General features: G+C 35.0%; 1 protein-coding gene across 3 annotated transcripts in view; it reads left to right on the forward strand.

Moving 5' to 3' along the window:
- The window catches only part of Myo5a (myosin VA), a 228,574-nt gene that overhangs the window by 74,859 nt on the left and 131,871 nt on the right, over positions 1 to 21,844 (forward strand). For all 3 annotated transcript variants that reach the window (XM_078049598.1, XM_078049596.1, XM_078049597.1), the window contains exons 3-4: positions 5,538 to 5,709; positions 8,599 to 8,743. In XM_078049598.1, coding sequence (XP_077905724.1) covers positions 5,538 to 5,709; positions 8,599 to 8,743 — 317 coding nt within the window. The remainder of the gene's footprint in view (positions 1 to 5,537; positions 5,710 to 8,598; positions 8,744 to 21,844) is intronic.

Genomic DNA, 21,844 nt, shown 5'->3' on the forward strand with positions numbered 1-21,844 from the left:
CCTGCCTCAGCCTCCTTTGTAGCCAGAACTACAAGCTTGCATCATCCCATCTTGTTTAAAATCTAGACAGAGTTTGGATTAATATAGAAAAGAGTAGATCCTCTGAGTGTTGGAATGTGTTGTAGAGATAGTGAATGCAACAGATCAGTTGGAGTAGAGATGTAGAAAGGTATGTTTTCTGGTTCTAAAAATACATATTAAGGTACCTGTCACTATATACCAAGTTAAGAGGTGGCAGAAATTGTGATCTTTGACATCCTTATCAGTGAGGAAGATAAACATGATATAACAAAACAAATTGGAAATAAAAGTATATCAGAGTAATGAGTAGACAGAGGGCTGGTGAGGATGAGGGGTCAGAGAGATACTGTCAGAAGAACAAGTAGACATTGGGTGTTGTGTTTAGGGACCTGGAAAAGCATGTTCAGAGGTTAGGAGGCATGGAGCGTTTGGGGAACCATCCAAGTTCTTTGTTGATGGGATGTGAAGTGAGAGTTCAGGACCAGCAGAAGCATGAGAGTGAAAACCAGATCACAGGCACCCGGTGTTCTTCCTATAAAACTCTTGAATTTTATTGATTTGGTATGGGGAATGATTATAGTGTTTCTAAAAAGAATGGTTCCTGGTTTGTGTTTTAGGGACTCATTGATGACGGCATGAAGGATGAATTTCAAGAAAGCAAATCTGAGGCAAGGAGACTAGTTGGGAAGAAGACAGGGAAGAATTAGGCCAGATTAGGAAAACCTTGAGTATCAAACTAAGGAATTAGCCTATTGAATATATATTAGTCATCTACTTTGTGTTAGGTACAATATTAGCCACTTTGGGCTACAGTCTTTCAACTTAATTTTCTCAGCAACCCCTGTGGATTAGTAGGTGATATTATGACTATTATAAATAAGGAAGCCAAGGCTCAGAAACACTGAGTAGTTTTACCTGAGGTCAGCAGTCAAAAAGTGGCTTTGGGGACTTAAAGTGGAATTTGAACATAGACTTTTTCACTCTAAGACAGTGCTTATTCTATTATGCAGATAGCTGGAAAAGCAGATGATTTCAAGATATACATCTAGACAGATAGTTTCCCAACTTCCCCTAACCCCCCCTTTTTAAAAAATTTTAATATTTATATTTCTTTTAGTTTTTCGGTGGACACAACATCCTTGTTTGTATGTGGTGTTGAGGATCGAACCCGGGCTGCACACATGCCAGGCGAGCGCGCTACCGCTCGAGCCACATCCCCAGCCCCCCAACCCCTTTTATAACCTGTATTGAATAATCAAAACTATTGCACTAATATTGATATAAAACTGTTACTGACCTTCTGATTTTATTTGGAGTTCACCAGTTTTGCTACCAGTGCCTTTTTTTCCCTAACCTTGGGTCCCACATTGCATTTTAATTGTCATGTCTCCTTAGTTTCCTTCAGTTTCAAATAGTTCCTCAGTCTTTCATGACTTTCATAACTTTGGCACTTTTGAAGAGTACTTGCCAGGTGCTTTTTAGAATGTCCCAATCATGCTGCTTCCTCAGATTAGATTAAGGTTATTGAATTTCACGAGGAATGCTATAGATGTGATATTATCTCGGTGTATCATATCAAAGAGTCTATGATGTCAACATATCTTTTTACTGGCTGTGTTGACCATGCTCACCTAGTTAAGGTGATGTCTACAATGGTCTACTATGAAGTTAGTTTTTTTTTTTCCCTTTATAATTAATGAATACCACTGTTCTACAGGAGATAGTTGTAGGCCACACATAAATCCTGTTTCTCCTTAAACTTTGCCCACTAATTTTAGTGGTCATTACTTGGTCTTGCCTGTAGCAAGTATAACTGGTATTCTAATGGTGATTCTCCGTTTCTTTATTTTCTTATACATTTGTTAATTGGAATTCTTATGTACAGCAGTGTTATCTCTTCTCTCCCATTTCTGTACTGATTCAGTCACTTATTTATTTCATAATGGGATAATGAGTATTTATTTTATAATTTACTACTATCATTCATTTTATCACTAGAATTGTTTCCCTCATTGGCTCTCTTAGATTTGTTCCTCTGTTTTTTGACATATCTTTATCCTGTTTTTTTAAAATCACTTTCTTATTTCCTTATACTAAAAGATATTTGAGGCCCTGGGTTCAATCCTTAGCACTACACACAAAAATAAATAAATAAAATAAAAGATGATAAAAAATTATCTTGTATTTTCTCTTCTCCAAATACCTAAAATTGGAGGATGATATTTAGTAACCAAGATCTGGGCACTAGGTATGCTCTTTGCTATTGGAATAGCACTGCTTCTAGAGTTTTTGGCAGACAGAGATAGGATGTGTATATGAATATACATATATACATATGTCTATACATACTGTTGATTAAACTCAGGAAGGTAAATACCACTGAGCTACATTCCCAGCCCTTTTTAATTTTTTTTAAATTTTATTCTTTTTTTGGATTGGAGATTGAACCCAGGACTCTGTAAATGCTGGGTAAGTGCTCAGCCACTAAGCTATATCCCAAGCCTTTATTTATTTATTTATTTGTGTGTGTGTGTGTGTAGATGTTGTTGATGGGCCTTATTATTTATTTATATATATATGTGGTGCTAAGAATTGAACCCAGTGCCTCACACGTGCCAGGCAACCTCAGCCCCCAAGCCTTTATTATTATTATTATTATTTTTTGAGACAGGATTTTATTAAGATGCTCAAGCTGCCCTTGAGCATCTTAATAAAAACTCACAATCTTCTTGCCTCCTGAATAGCTGAGATTACAGGTCTGTACCACCCAGCCTGTCTTTTTAAATTTTGAGACAGGATCTTTCTACGTTGCCCAGTCTTACCTCCAAGTTACAATTCTTCTGCCTTATCCTCCCTAATAACTGGGATTATAGGCATGGACCGAGTGCCCACAAACATATATTTATGGATTGTATTTATAGATATATACATGGATATAGATATTAAATCAAATGCATACAATACTAATGTTTGAACACCATCTATTCTTTAAAATATTTTTTTGTTGTAGATGGAAATAATATCTTTGTTTTTTAAATTTATTTTTACGTGGTGCCAAACAGCGAAACTAGTACTTCACATGCTAGGCCCCCAGTGCTCAAATACTGCACTATAGTCCCAGCCCCTACACTTATCTATTCTTTTTTGTATGACAATATCTCACTATATAGCTATAATAATAGATATAGGTAGAAAGATAGGTATTTTAGCTATGAGTTCATAGTAGTCCCTTTTTCTTCAGCACTGCAAGGTTAATCCTTTTATTCTCCCTCAGCTTATTTGTAAATTCTTTTTTTGGTTTTCATTATGTATAATATATTTACTCATTTGTTATACATGTAAAGTTATTTCAAAATTGGTAATTCACATCACTGTAAGAAACAAATTTAGCAGAATATAGTGTCTATGTTTAATTTTATTAATTCTTAATTTAAAAAGTTTTTTAAAAATATTTTTTTAGTTATACAGGGATACAATATCTTTATTTTGTTTATTTATTTTATGTGGTTCTGAGGATTGAACCCAGTGCCTCATATATGCAAGGCAAGCACTCTTTCACTGAGCCACAACCCAAGACCTAATTCTTAATTTAAAAAAAATCCAAAAATATAATGATATGTGCATGTAATAATAGCAATTCTTGGGGCTGGGGTTGTGGCTTGGTGGTAGAGTGCTCGCCTAGCATGTGCAGGTTGCTGGGTTCGATCCTCAGCACCACATAAAAATAAAGTAAAGGTGTTGTGTTCAACTACAACTAAAACAAAATATTTTTTAAAAAGCAATTCTTAGAAAAGAAAACAAGCAAGAAGAGTAGACATTATAAAATCTCACCAAATAGCTGGGCATGATAGCACACATCTATCATCTCATTAACTTGGGAGGCTAAGGCAGGAGGATCCCAAGTTCAAGGCCAGCTTTAGCAATTTAGTGAGGTCTAAGTAACTTAGAAACACCCTGTCTCAAAATAAAAAATAAAAAATAAATTAAAAAGGGCTGGGATGTAGCTTAGTGGTAAAGTACCCCTGGGTTAAATCCTCAGTACTGCCCCCCACAATCACAACTATCCAAGAATTATTCACTTTTTTAGAAACTTTAGATTAAAATAAAGAAAACATAGTTTTTGCAACATTAGAAAAGTTCATTAATTTGCTAATTTTCAGTGATTCTAGAGGAACAGGTTGTAGCCATCTGAAACCTAATTCCAAAGAGCAAATTTTTATAAAGATGTTGTAGATGAGCATCTCCCATATTACTGTCTTCACAATTCCAACTTCTTCCCCCACTGACCACATGAAAACCCCATCCTCTAATGGAGACTAAGAAGGTTATTCTGCCATTTTATAGTCATCTGGCTACATGATGAACTTTGTAACCAGTTAAGCCATGAAGATTCTGGACATTTCTAAATATTCCCCTTATCATCTAAGGCTTGCTGTCATTCATATCTAATGCTATATTTTTAAGTTATCTGGGGATAGACATTGATGATGAGCAGAAAGGAGAATGTACTGAGAGGTAAAAAGCAGTCAACTGAGAACAGCCAGAGAACAGGCAATTGTGTACTGACAGAGTTGATGCAAGTACCATTTAGGACATTATATCCTGATAAACAGGAAAAGGGAATTGCTGAGAGACAGATTATAAATTTTTCTTTCCTTTATTGTAATCCATTCATGCCTGATTTGAATATTTGACCTCTGTATATATCTTCAGTATTAACAAAATTAGCTTGTCTCACTCTATAATTAAATTGCATTTTTATTGTCTTTATTATAAAGTCATATGCCTGTGACTTCAGAATGTATTGTATTTAATGTTTAGACCTAGGCACTTCATTAAAAATCTAATGAAAAGTATGAACTGTCTTTCCCAGGAAAGTTCAATACATGCATATATGTGTACACATTTGTACACATACACAAAGTGTTGTGCATAGTTTCAGGGGATTCTTGGACTTCTCAGGGTTTGGGAGTCTGAAGTCCAAGAATCCCCAGAAACTATGCACAACACTTTGTGTATGTGCATGGCCTCTTTTAATTTTTACCACAACTTTGTGTGGCACAGTTCTGTTATACTGTTTTACAAATGATGGATTTAGGTTAAATAACATATACAAAATCACATAAAAAGTAAATACCAGTCTTAGGGTTTGAGCTCAGGTCAATCTGACCCTCAAGCCAAGCTCTTGACCTCTCTTATATTGTCCATCACTTCTCATAAGTAAAGAGGTGAGGAAAGAAAGCTCATTTAATGATTAAAAAGTTCTAAAATGTTCTAGGTAAACAAGGTCTAGGTTCTGATTTCTCCAAAAAATAAAAATCACCAAAAAATTTTAGTAATGAAAAAAAAAAAAGCTTTTGCCATTTCCACCAGTTTCTATGATAATGGAAGATCCCAGGAAACAAAAACATTTAATAGCCGAGTAGCAAATCAGAAATAGGAAATAAGCAAAATGCATGGGCCTGTTTCCTGTTCCTTGCCATGTCTGATCCAGATGCCGTACCTTCTGTTTTTAGGATTTGGAATACCGTCTAGATCCAAAGACCAAGGAGCTGCCTCATCTACGAAACCCTGATATACTTGTTGGAGAAAATGACCTCACTGCCCTCAGCTATCTTCATGAGCCTGCTGTGCTCCATAATCTCAGAGTCCGCTTTATTGATTCCAAACTCATTTATACATATTGTGGTAAGTATGCTTTGTTGTTTGAGTGCACTATAAACTCTTTCCTCTAAGAGATGCAGCAGTGGAAGCACTGTGCATGGGGAAATTAGGCTGTGGTTAGATTTTCTCTTAAAGACAAAAGTCATTTCAGAGTTATAAAAAGATTACCAATATTTATTAGCTAAATTGCATTTGGTACAAAATAAATTCATTTGTGAAGTCACATTATATAGCTTTGCTCAAGATGAAAAGAACTTGGCCCATCTTTTGCATCTCTCCTCACAGAAGCCATATGTCAGATTTAATGTCAAATTCATATTATTTTTACCTCTTAAACAACTGTATGAAGAGTAGATATTCAAGAACTTACATTTGGAGCAGGTTAGAGGCTTATCGTAACTTTTTCTTAATTACTGAGAAATGCAGGATTGATTTGACTCACGGTAAGTCTTGCTTACTTGGAATGCCAGGCCCCTGCTCATTGCAGTATGCTTTTCCTCTCTCTTAGAAATGAAGCCTATGCATGAGTGTATGTTTTTTGTTTCCTTCCCTCTCCCCATCTGTCTTTTCTTTTTTTTTCCTTCTTTTTCTTTATTTTATTCTTATCCTCTATTTTCTCTACTGAACTCTCAGGTTTCTTTTACTTTTTCTCTCTCTGAGACTCAGATCTGAATTTCCATCTGAGTCTTTTTGCCTTCTGTGCCCAATACAGTGTTTGAACAGGAGTAGCCACCCTTTCTTCTTAAAAGAATGTACATCCTTTAGATCCTTGATGTTAACCTTGTTATTTTCCACCATTGACTGAATATTCCTTTTTCTCAATTTTTATTTTTCTTTGGTACATGTTATTTTCTCAATGGAGCCTTCCCTGGCCACACTATCTAAATTATAAGGCTTTTTTCCCTCCCAGCTATCTTCCTTGCTTATATTATTTTTCTCCTTTTTTCCTTACTACTCTCTAAACCATATATATAGATGTATCTATTTTTTTTACTTATTTTGTTAGTCATCTGAATTTCTTTCTAGACTATAAGCTCCATGAGCATAAAGATTTGTTTTTTCTGTTTTCTGTTGTAAAATCAACATTTAGAAAAGACTTGAAACATAGTTAGAGCTAAAGAATATTTGTTAAGTGAATAACTTCATTAAGTAATATATGTAGCTATGTAAAATATTAAATAATACAGAAAAGTATCAAAAAGGAATAACAATTGCATGTAATTCACCAGTGAAAAATAGCCAGTATTCCATTGACTTAAATTCTTTATTTTTTTAAACTTAAATCTTTGTGTACCTGTGAAAGATTATAAGCAGATATAAAGATGGAATCATGTATAGTTTTGTGTCATGTTTTTCTATGGCATTTTATAGTTTTCAAAAATAAGTGATTTACAGTGGTAGCCCAGTAGTCGTGTAGATGTCACAGAATGTGTTCAACTACTTTACTTTTATTACGTATTTTCTTTGTTTCCATTTTTACTATTATGAATAACATGATAAACATCTATATTTAAAAACAAACCTTTACATGAATCTCTATTTTGTTTTGATAAATTTCTAGAAGTAGGAAGTATTTAGAGTACTTAAAACCTTTTCACTTAAAATTTTTCTTTTTCCTGATACTAGGGATTGAACCCAAGCCTTCATTCATGCTGGGCAAGCATTTTATCTCTAAGTTAAATCCCCAGCCTAATAATGTTATTTTTAAAAACCCAGCCCAATTCTTTAATGGTATTTTAGTTAGGACGATGTATAATGATTCAGAGAGACAAAAGTTGTGGTATAGAGAGCCTACAGAATGCGAGCAAATTTTTTACCACATGTACTAATCTCTAGGATATATGAAGAACTCAGAAATCTTAACATCAAAAAGAAAAATAACCCAATCAATAATTGGCCAAGGAACTAAACAGACACTTCTCAGAAGATGACATACAATTTATCAGCAAATATATGAAAAATGTTCAACATCTCTAGCAATTGGAGAAATGCAAATCAAAACTACTCTAATGTTTCATCTCACTCCTGTCAGAATGGCAGCTTTTAAGAATATAAACAACAATAAGTGTTGGCGAGGATATGAGGGGAAAGGCACACTCATACATTACTGGTGGCACTGCATATTGGAGCAACCAATATGGAAAGCAGTATGGAGATTCCTTAGAAAACTTGGAATAGAACCACCATTTGACCCAGCTATCCCACTCCCTTGTTTATACCCAAAGGACTTAAAAACAGCATTCTATAGTGATGCAGCTATATCAACGTTTATAAAAGCAGCACAATTCACAATAGCTAAATTGTGGAACCAACCTGGATGCCTTTCAGTAGATGAATGGATAAAGAAACTGTGTTATATATACACAATGGAATACTACTCAGGAGTAGTATTTGCTGGTAAATAGATGGCACTGGAGAATATTATGCTAAGTAAGCCAATCCCAAAAAACCAGATGCTGAATGTTTTCTCTGATATGAGGATGCTGATCCATAATAGGGATGGTGGGGGGTAGTATGGGAGAAATGGAGGAACTTTAGATAGGGAAAAGGGGAGGTAGGGGAAGAGAAGGGGCATGGAGGTAGGAAAGACTGTGTAATGAGATGGACATCATTATTCAAAGTACAAGTATGAAGACACAAATGGTGTGACTCTACTTTGTATACAACCAGAGACATGAAAAATTGTGCTGTATATGTGTACTATGAATTGAAATGCATTCTGCTGTCATATATTACAAATTAGAATAAATGAATTTTTTAAAAGTTGTGTATTTTGATCTTTGAACAATATATTAGTTTAATATGAACTAAAAATTAAATGAAGTTTGCGTTAATTATTTTACTTTATGCCAAGTTTGATATGTTCATTAGGATATCACTGATATCTTTTTCTTTTTTGTCCCCTCCCTCCAGGTATAGTCCTAGTAGCTATAAATCCTTATGAACAACTGCCTATTTATGGAGAAGATATTATTAATGCTTACAGTGGTCAGAACATGGGTGATATGGATCCACATATCTTTGCAGTAGCTGAAGAAGCTTATAAGCAAATGGCCAGGTTGGTGAAAGCTTTCATTATTACTTCATGGCTCTTATTATATGTGATAATTTCTTCTTTGTAAGGTCACGGATATTTTTAAAGTTAATGGCAGTTCATGTATCATTACTAACTAAGCAGCCTTGGTAACCAGTTTGTCTGCATGGCCTGGATTTTTATTAAATATTAAAATAATCTCTTGTTGGCCAAATGTGGCAGTATATACCTGTAAACCCTATGATTCGAGAGCCTCAGGCAGGAAGATCATAAGTTTGCAGCCAGCCTCAGCAACTTAGTGAGACCCTGTCTCAAAATAAAAAATGAAAAGAACTAGGGCTATAACTCAGTGATAAAGCTCTCTTGGGTTCAGTCCCCAATTACATACACACATACGTAATCTCACATTTATAAAAAGACGTGCAGTTTTAAAAATATTGCCTTTGGAATCTCACCATGATTCTGTGGCTAGGCAAGGACAGAAGTTATATTTTACAGATGAGAGGATCAAGTTTTAGTGATATTAAATGACTTGCCTAATGTCATTCAGTAGAATGATAGACAAGAACTAAAAGACTTATGAACTGCGGTGGCGGGGGCAGAATTAGTCTGTACCCTAGAGAATTAAATCTAAAAGAAAGAATAATTTTAATGTTATGATAGGGCATCACTCATCTTGAATATCATCTGTAATATATATCAGATTAAAAAAAAATTTTGTAGTTATGTATGGACAGAATGCCTTTTTAAAATTTTTTTATTTTTATGTGGTGCTAAGGATCGAACCCAGTGCCTCACACATGCAAGGCAAATGCTCTGCCACTGAGCTATAGCCCCAGCCCTTATATCTGATATTAACCACAAGACCTTAACATTTTTTAAAAGTATTTATTTTTTAGTTATAGATGGACAATTTTTTTTTTTTTAATGTGGTGCTGAGGATCGAACCCAGTGCCTCACATGTGCTAGGCAAGTGCTCGACCTCTGAGCCACAACCCCAGCCCCAGGACCCTAACATTTTGAGGATGGAAAATGGGAGAAAAACATTCTCAGGATTAGATTACACTTAATAATTTGTAATACGAAATAATGTAAAAGAATGAATGCATAAAACAATAGCATATATTTGACTAATTTCTCCAGCTTACAAAGCAGAACTTGGTCTATTATATATGATTTGAGAAACTCTTAAGTAGTTATGAGTGGGGAGAACACTAATATTGTAGAGTTTTTTATCTTCTCTTCTTCAGTCAGGAAGATTGTACATGATTGGACCATTGTGACAGAATTATAGAATTATTTCAATGAAAGAACCCTTAGAAGTCATTGTGCCCTTTTCCTAATAAAATACTATTAATGGTAATAACTCTAATGGCAAATAATAGTTATTACATGTTCTCTTTCTATAAGACATTGATTGATTGCTTTTCCCTTATTAACTAGTTTTATCCTTAAAACAACCGTCTGAATTTCACTTTATTATTAAACTTTATTTTACCAGTGAGAAAACTGAATCATAGAGAAGTCATGTAGTAACTTTTTCAAAGTCTCATTACTAAGGTGACCATTTTTCAAATTCAATTAGTCTGATACTATAAATGTTAATATGTTGTATATAAAATGACTAAACATAGTTTAGCACTGTATAATAGGCCACCGTATGCCAGATTCTTTTATAAAGTAGTAAGAAATATATAAATTTTAAGAAAATTTATTTTTAAGCTTTGTTTTTAAGCTTTAAAATTTGAGAAAATTCCCTCAATCAGTATATTTTCTCCTTAAGTTGGAAAAGTCTACCAATATTTGATTTGTAGAGTATTGGAGCATTGCAGGAAACTTTAGCACCGCTCAGTACAACCTGAGAACTAGTGGACCAAGAGAGAATCATATGGATCGCTAGACCCTAAAAATAATTCCTGAAAATTTAATACTAGTGAGAAAATTTATATGACTTTTTGGAAAATATTATTCTTTTTCTTGTTCTTTTCCGTCTTTCTTCCTTTCTCCCCAGGCCCTTTTGTTTTGCATTTTGTGTTCTGGGGATCAAACCCAGGTCCTTGAACATACAAAGCATGTCCTCTACGACTAAGCTACATCACCATCCCCCTTGGTAATCTTAAATAAGAAGACGTGGCTCTTACCATCTTTGCTGTGGTAATCCATAGCAAATGAATGAATGGTATTATGAATGGTGTTAGATTTACCCTTAGATTTACTTTGGTTTCCTAGCATTTTCCCCACTCTGCTTTATCATCCCTGTGGCTTAGTCACACACTGTGATTTCTTAACTGAAGGTTTATCTTTTTTCCCTTTGCTTAGTTTTCTTTTTAAGGCAGTTTTAAAGTATGCTTCAGCCAGTATGGTATTATGTTATTAGTACAACCTAAAAGTCTGGTACAACAGCTAAGGCTTAGGCTTCCAGTCATGAATCAAAGGTGCAGGAGCATCCCAGACACTAGGTACTGTCCTGTACACAGAGAAACAACAAAAAAATTAGATGAAATAAGCAAAAATTCCTACCCCACAAAGCAAATCATGATAAAGACTACAAATAAATAAAATGCACAATTTATGAAGTATCTATAAGTTCCATGTTGAGGACAATGCTGGATGATTAATAAAAATTGGAATATGTACTGGGATTAGGTGGTACTATTATATCAATATTATTGATCCTGATTTTGATCATTGTAGATATGTTAGAACAAGTCTCTGAGGAAATATGCTCTAAAAAGAATCATGTTTACAACCTACATTCAAATATTTTAGGAAACATCAGAATAAGAGAAACATATTAATAAAGCAAATGGACAGCTGGTGAATCTAGGTAATACATATACAGGAGTTTGTTTTACTATTTTTGCAATTTTTTTGTTTGAAGTCATGAGAAAACTGAATTTACAAAGCAAACCTAAAAAGAACAGACAGGGTCAAGGGTAGAAAGTAGGAGATCAGCTAGGTTATTGCAACAGTCTAAGCAAGGAATGATAATTTTAGTTTTAGGATATTAGTGGAGATGGTTAGGAAGTGGGTGGATTCTGAATATATCTTTTATAATAGAACTGGCAAAGACTTGCTTATGTGAGAAAGAAATTGGAGATAGGGACAAAGATTTAATCTGAGTTCTAGAACATTGAAAGTACCATTTCCTGAGATGGAGAAGTAGTAAGAGGAGCAAGTTGTAAATGTGTATGGTGTGAGGCAAAGAGTAGGGGTGGGCTTCCATTTTAGTTCTTTAAGGTTGAAATGCTGTTTTAGACATCTCTTCTCAAAGCAAAGTTAACAGTAGTGATTCTTCTCAAGCATGTTAGTAGCAAAAACCAGAATGCTTGGCTCATAGTTCCTTTCTAAACATGCTCCTTGGAGAACAAAAATATTTTAAGAGAATACAAATACTTTTATACAATAGCCTCCTAATTTTAGTATTCCTGATTACCTCCAGAGGAGAAAACCTCAATGGACTGCGGTGTCTATTTTTATTATCATATATTCATTTCACATTGTTGCTAGTCATTTCTCATGTTGAGATTGATTGTTCTTTAATATCTAAGTCATAATGTTATTTGCTTTAAAATAACATATTTTAATTTTGTTTCCCTTAAATCAGGTAGTGCTGATTGCTTAACTTTTCTATATTTTCTCTCTTTTGTGAATCAGTTTTACTGTTTCATTTATAGTTCTACTTGAAATTAGCTAGTTCGGTGCAGTTAATTTTGGTATAGTAAAAAAAATATCTGTACTAGTTGAGTCTCTACCAATAATTAACTATTTAACTTGAATCTCAAAATTTCCTTGGATCTCAGTTTAATTACATGTAAATAGAACAATTTCACTAATATCTAGTTTTACATTTACAGACTGTTCCGTGGAATGCATTTGCTACCTTTCTGTTTAATGGAGACTAGCATGTAGTATTTTTCTTCTTCTGAGCAGAGGACAGATAAGGAAATGTGCAGCAAAGCAGAAGGCTCACAGTATAGACCTTACCTGGGAATCAGGAGATGTGGGGTATAACACCCAGCTCTGCTCTACCGCACTAGCCACCAAGCTCTCATGTTGTTTCCCCCAAAGAGGAAAAGAATGTCTAAACTGTTTACCTCAGATATTAAAATTATATTAGTTGATAATACAAAACTACTTTGAAAAATACTAAGTGGTATTCAAATATAAGCTTTTCCTTTCATCATAGTCATTATTATTATAAAGTCTCATTCTCCTTTTATTACTTTAGTTTCTGATCTGGTTTTATTTTCTCCTGACTTTATTCATTGTCAGATCTTTCCTTAGGGTGGCCCCTTTATTCATTTAGCTACATGATCTCTGGATGCCCCACTGTCATGAGGTCCATTGACCAAGTGGAAGATGTCTCCTGTTAACTGCGATTCAGCTGCCATGTTATTCCAAGTAACTTAGTTATGCAGATAGACTTGATGTTCTACATGCTATCTAATAATTCTATTTAGATGCTCCTTGACTTATGATGAGCAAGTCATAAGTTTGTTTATATCCCACATCATTATAAGTTGGAGATCATCTATCTATGGTATGTAAGGGTGGATTAACTTATACTAATTAATAGCTACATGCTTAGATGTCTGCCTGTTGTGTGCCAAACAAAGTGCCAGACATATTACCTGTAATCTTCATTTTATCCCTAGAAACAGGTATCATTACCGCTGCTTTACAGGTGAGGAAACAGAAGTAACTTGTTCAGGTCATATTTTAATAAAAGATATCTGGGAGCTGAGATTTGAATCTGGCCCTGAGACTATAAACCTTTCTTCTTTGCCATTTAGTTTTCTTACTTTTAACTATCTGGCCTTATTCAAATTCACATTGCCTAGTTCCATTTCTGCATCTTTTATTCAGCCTAGGATATCCTTCTTGCTATTCTTTATGTGCTTTATTCACATTATCCTTCTCAAACTTTACTTTCAGACAATCCCAGCTCACAGTAAATGATTCCTCTTTTAAAATTTTTATGTATGTGCTACTTATATGAAACTTACTCAGTACTGCTACCCCATATGGTTGCAGTTGGATTCAAATATAATTTGTATAAATTACTGCACTATGTAAAAATTATAAATAAATATAATTAACTATTTCTATTTGGAATCTTTATATACTATATGGTTTCTGTACTTATGGAACAGAAAACTCAGGTCGAATGAGAGACTCTGAACAGGTTTCTTGTTAGGAATAGAATGATATAAGCAAGAATCCCTAGAAAACAGTTTTTTTTTGGGGGGCACTATTTTATCATTTTTATTATGCCCTGGATTCTGAACCCACCAGTTCATTTTGCTACAATATCTGATCTGGAAAATCTAGTTGTCCTATTGGTATACGACATGAATAGACGTTCAAGTCACACTGAAAAAGTCACAAATGCCTCATTTAAAAGGAGGAAGAGAATAAGCAAATATTGACAATATGTGGCAGACTCATGATTTTGAACTTTGATACAAATTTAAAATAGCAAATTCAAAATAACTTTCAAATAACCAGATTATCTTCCATGTCCTGATGTTTTTACAATTAACTGGGAAGAAAAAAAATATATATATATATATATTTGGGAAGACAACTACATTTTCTTATGCAGCCAGAAAATCAATGTAACATAGCAATGATGATGATGATGGGCACACTGATGATCAACAGTGACAATTGCCATGGTCAAGCAATTATGTTCCAGACCCATGCTAAGCTCATTGCTTATACTACCTCATTTAATTCTCACAACAATCTTATGAGAGAAATATAATTTTCCCCATTTTTTTAGGTTGGAAAACTGAGACCCAATGAGGATAGGTTATCCAATTGTTTACCAAATAAAAGATGAAAGAGGAACCCAAGACTGCCTCCCCCAGACCACTGCTCTCTTTTTTTTTGTTTTGTTTTTATTTTTTAAAACATTACATCTTTCTTAATATATCATGTTTCACAATTTGATTCAGAATGTTTATGAACTTCCATTATTACCCTGTATACAGATTGCTGAATCACATCGGTTACATCAGTTACATTTCCATTGATTTACACACTGCCATTCTAGTGTCTGATGAATTCTGCTCTCTAACCTATCATCTACTATCCCCCTACCCCTCCCCTCCCCTCCCCTCTTCTCTCTCGACCACCTCTACTGAAAACAGTTGTTTTTAATGCTTGAAAAGTCTCACTGCCTCTTTAAAGAACAGCTTTCAGCAGTACCAGCACCATCTTTTTTTAAAGCGTTCTATTTTTATTTTATATTTAATTGATATAATAACAGGGCACAATGTGATGTTTGGATACATGTATATACTATGTAATAATCAAATCAGGGTAATTAGTATATATAGTACCTCAAACATCTATTGTTTATTTGTGATGAAACATCCAAGTCTTCTCTTCTAGCCACTTAAAAGTATATATTATTAATGACTATAGTTACCCTGCTGTACAATAGAACTCCAGAACTTATTTCTGCTATCTAACTGTGACTTGGTACCTGTTGACCAATATTGGTACCTCTTGACCAATCTTGGTACCTGTTGACCGTCCTCACCCCTACCCACTTCAGCCTCTAGTAATCATTTTTCTTCTTCTTCTTCTTTTTTTTTTTTTGTGTGTGGTGCTGGGATTGAACCCAGGTCCTTGTGCATACAAGGCAAGCACTCTACCATCTGAACTAAATCCCCAGCCCTCTGAAACCATTATTCTACTCAGATTTATGAGATTTACTTTTTATATTCTGCATATGTGTCATGCAGTATTTTTCTTTCTGTGTCTGGCTTATTTCACTTAACAAAATGTCTTTCAGGTCTATCCATGTGGTCACAAATGACAGGATTTCATCTTTATATATCTAAATAACATCCCATGATATATGTGTGTGTGTGTGTGTGTGTGTGTGTGTGTGTGTATATATACACTTTATCTATTCATCTACTAATAGGTTGATTCTGTATCTTGGATATTGACCAGTACCTTTTAAAATATTATAGCTATTTTATTTCATTGGAGCATTATAGTTACACATAGTAATTGGGTTTATTTTGACAAAATCATACATGCAAGGGATTTGATTTCAGTGTCCATTCCCCCCACTTTCCTTCCCTTTTCTTCCTATGTTCTTCTTCCTTTACTGATCGTCCTTTTGCTCATTTATTTATTTATGATTGATACATTCTACATGTATATAAAGGTGAAATTCCTTGTGTTACATTTATATATGAATATTTTCATACTCATGATTTTGTTAAACTCATTCCATATTTCCCCTTCCCATCCTTTCCTCCTCCTCTCCTGTTCTTTCTACTCCACTTATCTTTCCTATATATTTATGGTATCCAACCTTCCCCCAGCATTACCACATTCTTTCCCTTATTTTGCTCTAGTTTGCACATACAAGGGGAAACATTTGACCTTTGATTTTCTAAGTGTAGATTCTTTCATTTAGCCTGAGGTTCTCCATTTCCATCAGAAAATGCCACAGTTTCATTTCTGTGGCTGAGTAAAACTCTATTGTGTGTGTGTGTGTGTGTGTGTGTGTGTGTTACATTTTCGACATGCACTCATCTACTGATGGGCCTCTGGACTGATTCCATAATTTGGCTATTGTGAATTGTGGTGTTATAAACATTGAAGTGGTTGTATCACTGCAGTATGCTGATTTTTAGTTCTTTTGGATAAGTAACAAGGAGCAGCACCTTCTTTTAGAGTAAATATTTATACTTCAAAAATAAAACTAAATGCTGGGGCTGGGGTTGTGGCTCAGTGGTAGAGCGCTCGCCTAGCATGCATGAGGCATTGGGTTCAATCCTCAGTACCACATAAAACTGAAATAAATATATTGTGTTCACCTACAACTAAAAAATAAATATTAAAAAAACTAAATGCTGCAATTGTGAACTCATTGTCTAATATCAACTTTAGAGTTTATGAGTTTTGTATTGTTATTTTGAGGTTGGGGTCTTCTGTGTTGTCCCAGGTGGCCTCAAACTTTGTGGCCCAAGTCGTCCACCTGCCTCAGCATCTTTAGTAGATGAGACTACAGGCTCACAACACTGCCTGGATTTAAGTATTTTCTTTTTGGAGCTAACTGAAAGTAAATATCCTTGAGAAACAGATAGAAAAGCAACTGGATTTTGATTACTGACAATAGTGTATAAAAGCCTAACTCTTAATAAAAGATTAGAGTCTCAATAAAGCCACATCTTTAAGTCACCACAATAAAAGCAACTTTGGAAGAAAGCATTTTATTATATTAATTTAATATCTTTTTTGTTTACAAATGGATCAAATGCAGAGAAAATAATTATATCAGTTGCCTTCAAAAGAGAAAAGCTCTAGATTGTGTTTCAGGTGAGCATGTCTACTTATAAGCTAAAAATGTGAGCCTCCATGCTTGTTCAGTTTACCAAGGTACTTGGCAGCACTCAATGGTGATTATCAGAGAGTTAACATGAGTGAAAATATTACATTGTGTTCTGCATTAATCAGGTCTGAGGTTATCATTACATAGTTTCCTTGTTAATAACTCGGATGTGAATTGAAAGTATGCTTATTAAGTTTACAGAGAACAAGTTGATTGTCTTGGGAGATATGAATAGTATCCCTTATGTCCATGAAAAACTAGAGTGATAATTGTAAAGGATAAAATTCAAAAGGAAAATCCATAAAATAATATACTTGGTACAAAATGAAAACTTCATTGATATGAGAAAGACTGAGTAGACCAAATGGTGGTCACTGATAACTTCAAAGGAAAAAACAGATTCAGGTGTAACATCTCACTTTCTCATCAACCCAGAGTGGATATCCTTTCTTGATTTTTTTCCTGGGGTTTCACATGCCTCTACATAGTTTAATTTCCACTTCCTTTTCTCATACAATCTGGTTTCTCTTAATTATTATAATCAAAAGACAATTATCATAATCAATTATAATAAGAGTCAATCCACTATGTTTTCTAGCAAGCTTTTCCTGACTTTGCTTTCTCATTTTTCCCACTGGTTCCATGCCCTTTCTTTATGCTTTCATGGTATACTGGGCAGACCTCTTTTATAGTAATTACTACCTGCTGTATTTTTAACTGTGTACTTTTTAGTCTCTATTGGGAAGTTATGACAATAGTCTTCAGGCTTCGTAAAATGGTTAGCACATTGTGGCTGCTCATAACATGTTTGTTGAAAGAACGAATGAGTCAATGAAGCAGACTTTTTAGGTGGAGGCTTTTAGTTAACATTAAAGACTCTGGAACACTATTGATTGAAACAAGCCAGAAGAACTCAACTCTGCTCCCAAATATCCAGTGCCCAGGCTATTTAGGATTGTTGTAGAGACCCTGGAGAGAACTGGCCAATTCAGGAATCAAATCTTTAGTTTATACATCTAGAGGGTGGTCCAGATTGACCTGTCCTTCATGAGATATGAAGGATCTTTGTACCTTAGTTTGGATTTTAAAATTAGGCCCTTGAGCTAGGTGTGGTGGCGCATACCTGTAATCCCAGTGGCTGGGAGGCTGAGGCAGGAGGGTTTCGAGTTCAAAGCCAGCCTTGGCAACAGCAAGGCACTAACAACTCAGTGAGACCCTGCCTTTAAATAAAATACAAAATAGGGCTGGGCATGTGGCTCAGTGGTCAAGTGCCCCTGAGTTCAATCCCTGGTACCCCTCACCCCCAAAAATTAGCCCCTTAAAGTGACATATATATTCCAAAACTAGAAAGAAGTTCCTTGTAAAGACACAAGCAAACAAAAATTGTGAATAGTGACTGATAAACTCATCAAAATTTCAAAGAACATCTGGATGTATTGGTACACACCTGTAAAATTCTTGGGAAACAGAAGAAATTCTCTCTGTATTTGATTCATTTGTAATCCCAGAGATTTGGGAGGCTGAAACAGGAGGATCACAAATTGGAGACTAGCCTCAGCAATTTAACAAGACCTTCAGCAACATAGTGGGACATTGCCTCAAAATAAAAAGGGTTGGGGATGTAGCTCAGTGGCAAAACATCCTTGAGTTTCAATCCTCAGTCCAAAAAAAAAAAAAAAGAAAACTCAAGGAATAGTACATTAACACGCATATATATGTAAAAATCTAAAGCCCACAGCTCAAATGAGTAAAGGAGGGTGGACTGTGATATTTAGTATAAATTTTCTCCCTGATATTTTGCCTACTCCCTTTTCTATCATCTTCTTCTTCTTTTTCCCTGTGTATATGTTTTTATCCCTTTCTTATGGATTTTCCTTTCCCTTCCGTCTCTTTCTTTCCCTTCCATGTCTCTCCCACTTCCATCTATGCTCTTATCCTTTCTTTTTGACATTTCTTCCTGTAAATACAAAGAACTGAAATATGTTTTAAAGACTGCACTATACTGATTTTGTAAAAATTTCTGATTCCTATTCTTGATTTAAAAGCAAACAGTGAGGCTAGAGCTGAAGCTCAGTGGTATTGTTAGCCTAACATGCATGAGGTCATAGGTCCAGTCCCCAGCAAAACACACACACACATACACTCACAAGAGCAAACAATGTAGGGTTTTATGTTTTCCTCTTTATAGCCCTTTATTGGTTTGTGGCCACCTTTGATTTAGGGACCCTCTTAGGGGAAAAAGTTGCCCATCTTAATGATGATCTTTGAAGACAACATGAGAATCTGTAGGCCTGTCCTGGTCCAATTCTTGTTCCCAAGAGTTCACTATAGCTTAATGTAGGCTCTGAAAAATCAACCACAGAGTCTGTTTGATTTTTAGATAAATCATAGTACTTTAGTTTCCATTAATCTTGAATTCTTTTTTCTTTTTTTTTTTTTGTACCAGGGATTGAACATAGGAGCACTTAACCATTGAGCCCAGCCCCAGCCCCACCCCCCTTTTAATATTTTTTAAAGATGTTGATGGACCTTTATTTTATTCATTTATTTATGTGCAGTGCTAAGAATCAAACTCAGTGCCTCACACACTAGGCAGCAAGAACTCCACCACTGAGCCACAACCCCATCATCCCCAGTCCTTTTAAAAAATATTTTATTAGACAGGGTCTTGCTGAGTTGCTTAGGGCTTCACTAAGTTGCTGAGGCTGGATTTGAACTCATGATACTCCTGCCTCACTTCTCAAGTTGCTGGGATTACAGGCGTTCACCACCTCACCTGGCTTTCATTAATCTTAAACATGATAAAACTATGACTTAGAGATGTCATGCAGCTGCTCAGAACTATGAAAGTGGCAAACGATGGGGCTAGGACTATGTTAGCTTTCTATCATTGTGACAAAAATACACGAGATAATTTTCTTAAAAAAGGATAAGGTTTATTTTGGCTCATAATTTGAAAGTTTCAGTTCATTCTTCACTGGATAGTTGTTTCAGAGCTTGTAATGAGGGAGTTCATTGTGGCAGGAGCATGTAGTGGAGGAAGCTGCTGACCTCATAGCACTCAGGAAGCAAAGAGAGTCAGAAGGGCTGGAGTCCCAATATCCCCCTTAATGGTATGCTCCAGTGCCCTAACTTTCTCTTACTAAGCCCTACCTCTTTACTAGGATGCCACCTCCCAATAGCACCACAGGCTAGAGACCAAGCCTTGAACACATGGGGCTTTGGGGAGGCCCTTATCCAAACCACAACAGACCAGAATCTAAATTTAGAGATTTATAAAATGAAAGAATGATATTTATTTCTATATTACAATGCTATACTAAACTTGGATAAAAAGGAAAGCCACTCTGTCAAAAAAACTTGTGAAAATATAACAAATAGTAAAGTCCCCTTGAAACATTTACAGACTGTTGGCCATATGGATCTATAAATTGTGGAAAGAAGATGTATCTCAGGCATGTTCCTCACGTGTGTGTGTGTGTGTGTGTGTGTGTGTGTAAAATCTCTGATTCATTTGACAATCGTTGATTATATTGCCTTTAATATTTTTCTTCTTTGAGGCTGGGGATGTGGCTCAAGTGTAGCGAGCTCGCCTGGCATGCGTGCAACCCGGGTTCGATCCTCAGCACCACATACGAACAAAGATGTTGTGTCCGCCGAAAACAGACTAAAAAATAATATTAAAAAATTCTCTCTCTCTCTCTCTCTCTTTAAAAAAATATTTTTCTTCTTCCCTTTATCATAAGAATTTCTAGATTTTTTGACACAATATTTTGTCATTAAGATTTGCAATAGCTTTTCAAATGTACAGTCTAGGATAGCAGTTTCTATTAAGATTTTCTTTTTATCAGGCTCTTCACCCTGTTTGCTATTGGAAGGGGTACTAGAAGAATTTTGTCAAGTTATTGTCACATGGGGTATAGGGACAGAACTGATCATGGGGGAATAGGAAGAGTTCATTTTTTTGATCATATCTTGGAAGAGAATCTATGCTACTATCACTAACCCTTGATTAATACATTGAAAAAGATAAAATTGAGGACATTTGAAATGACTAAAAAGGACATTGGCACCAAAATATGAACTATTTTACTAGAGCTATTTATTTGAAACCAGACATGAAAAAACAGAAGCAATGAATTTTTAGGTTTAATTATAGAAATTCAAATAAAGAGATGAGATGGCAAATATGAGGTTCAAGGGAGTTTTATAAAAATAGGGATTACATACAAGTCTATACTATAAGAATTAATGATTCCTTAGTGTGTCACATAGGTCCTCCTGATTTTTTCTATAGTATAGGAGTCAGGTACAGTCTGCTACATGACCCTGGTAGAACAATATGAATGTACTTCATCAGGCCTGAACTGAATACTCCCATTCTAGTTTTCAAAATCTGTACGATAAGGCAGAAACCCTTTTTCTCTAAGAAAAAAGAACCATTTTATTAGGAAAATCTTAAGTTTCTACTTTGGAAATTTATTGCCAACTACTATTGATTCTGCCATTTTTGTGTCTTTTACGTACATCTGTCTCTCTCAATGCTAATCGATCACTACAGCCTTTGTTCAGACTTTCAGTTTTTTATCAGGATTCCCTGCTACCCATACTCCAAATTGCTGCCAGACTGATTTTACTAATTGGATGGTGTTACTATCCTGTTTAAAATCTTGCAATGGCAAAGTTCAAATTTCTTAACCTCACCTTATAGATAATTATGATTTTCTTGCCAATTTCTTCAAATTTAAATGTCATTACTC

Source organism: Ictidomys tridecemlineatus, chromosome 5, assembly GCF_052094955.1.
Source record: "Ictidomys tridecemlineatus isolate mIctTri1 chromosome 5, mIctTri1.hap1, whole genome shotgun sequence".
Taxonomy (NCBI): domain Eukaryota; kingdom Metazoa; phylum Chordata; class Mammalia; order Rodentia; family Sciuridae; genus Ictidomys; species Ictidomys tridecemlineatus.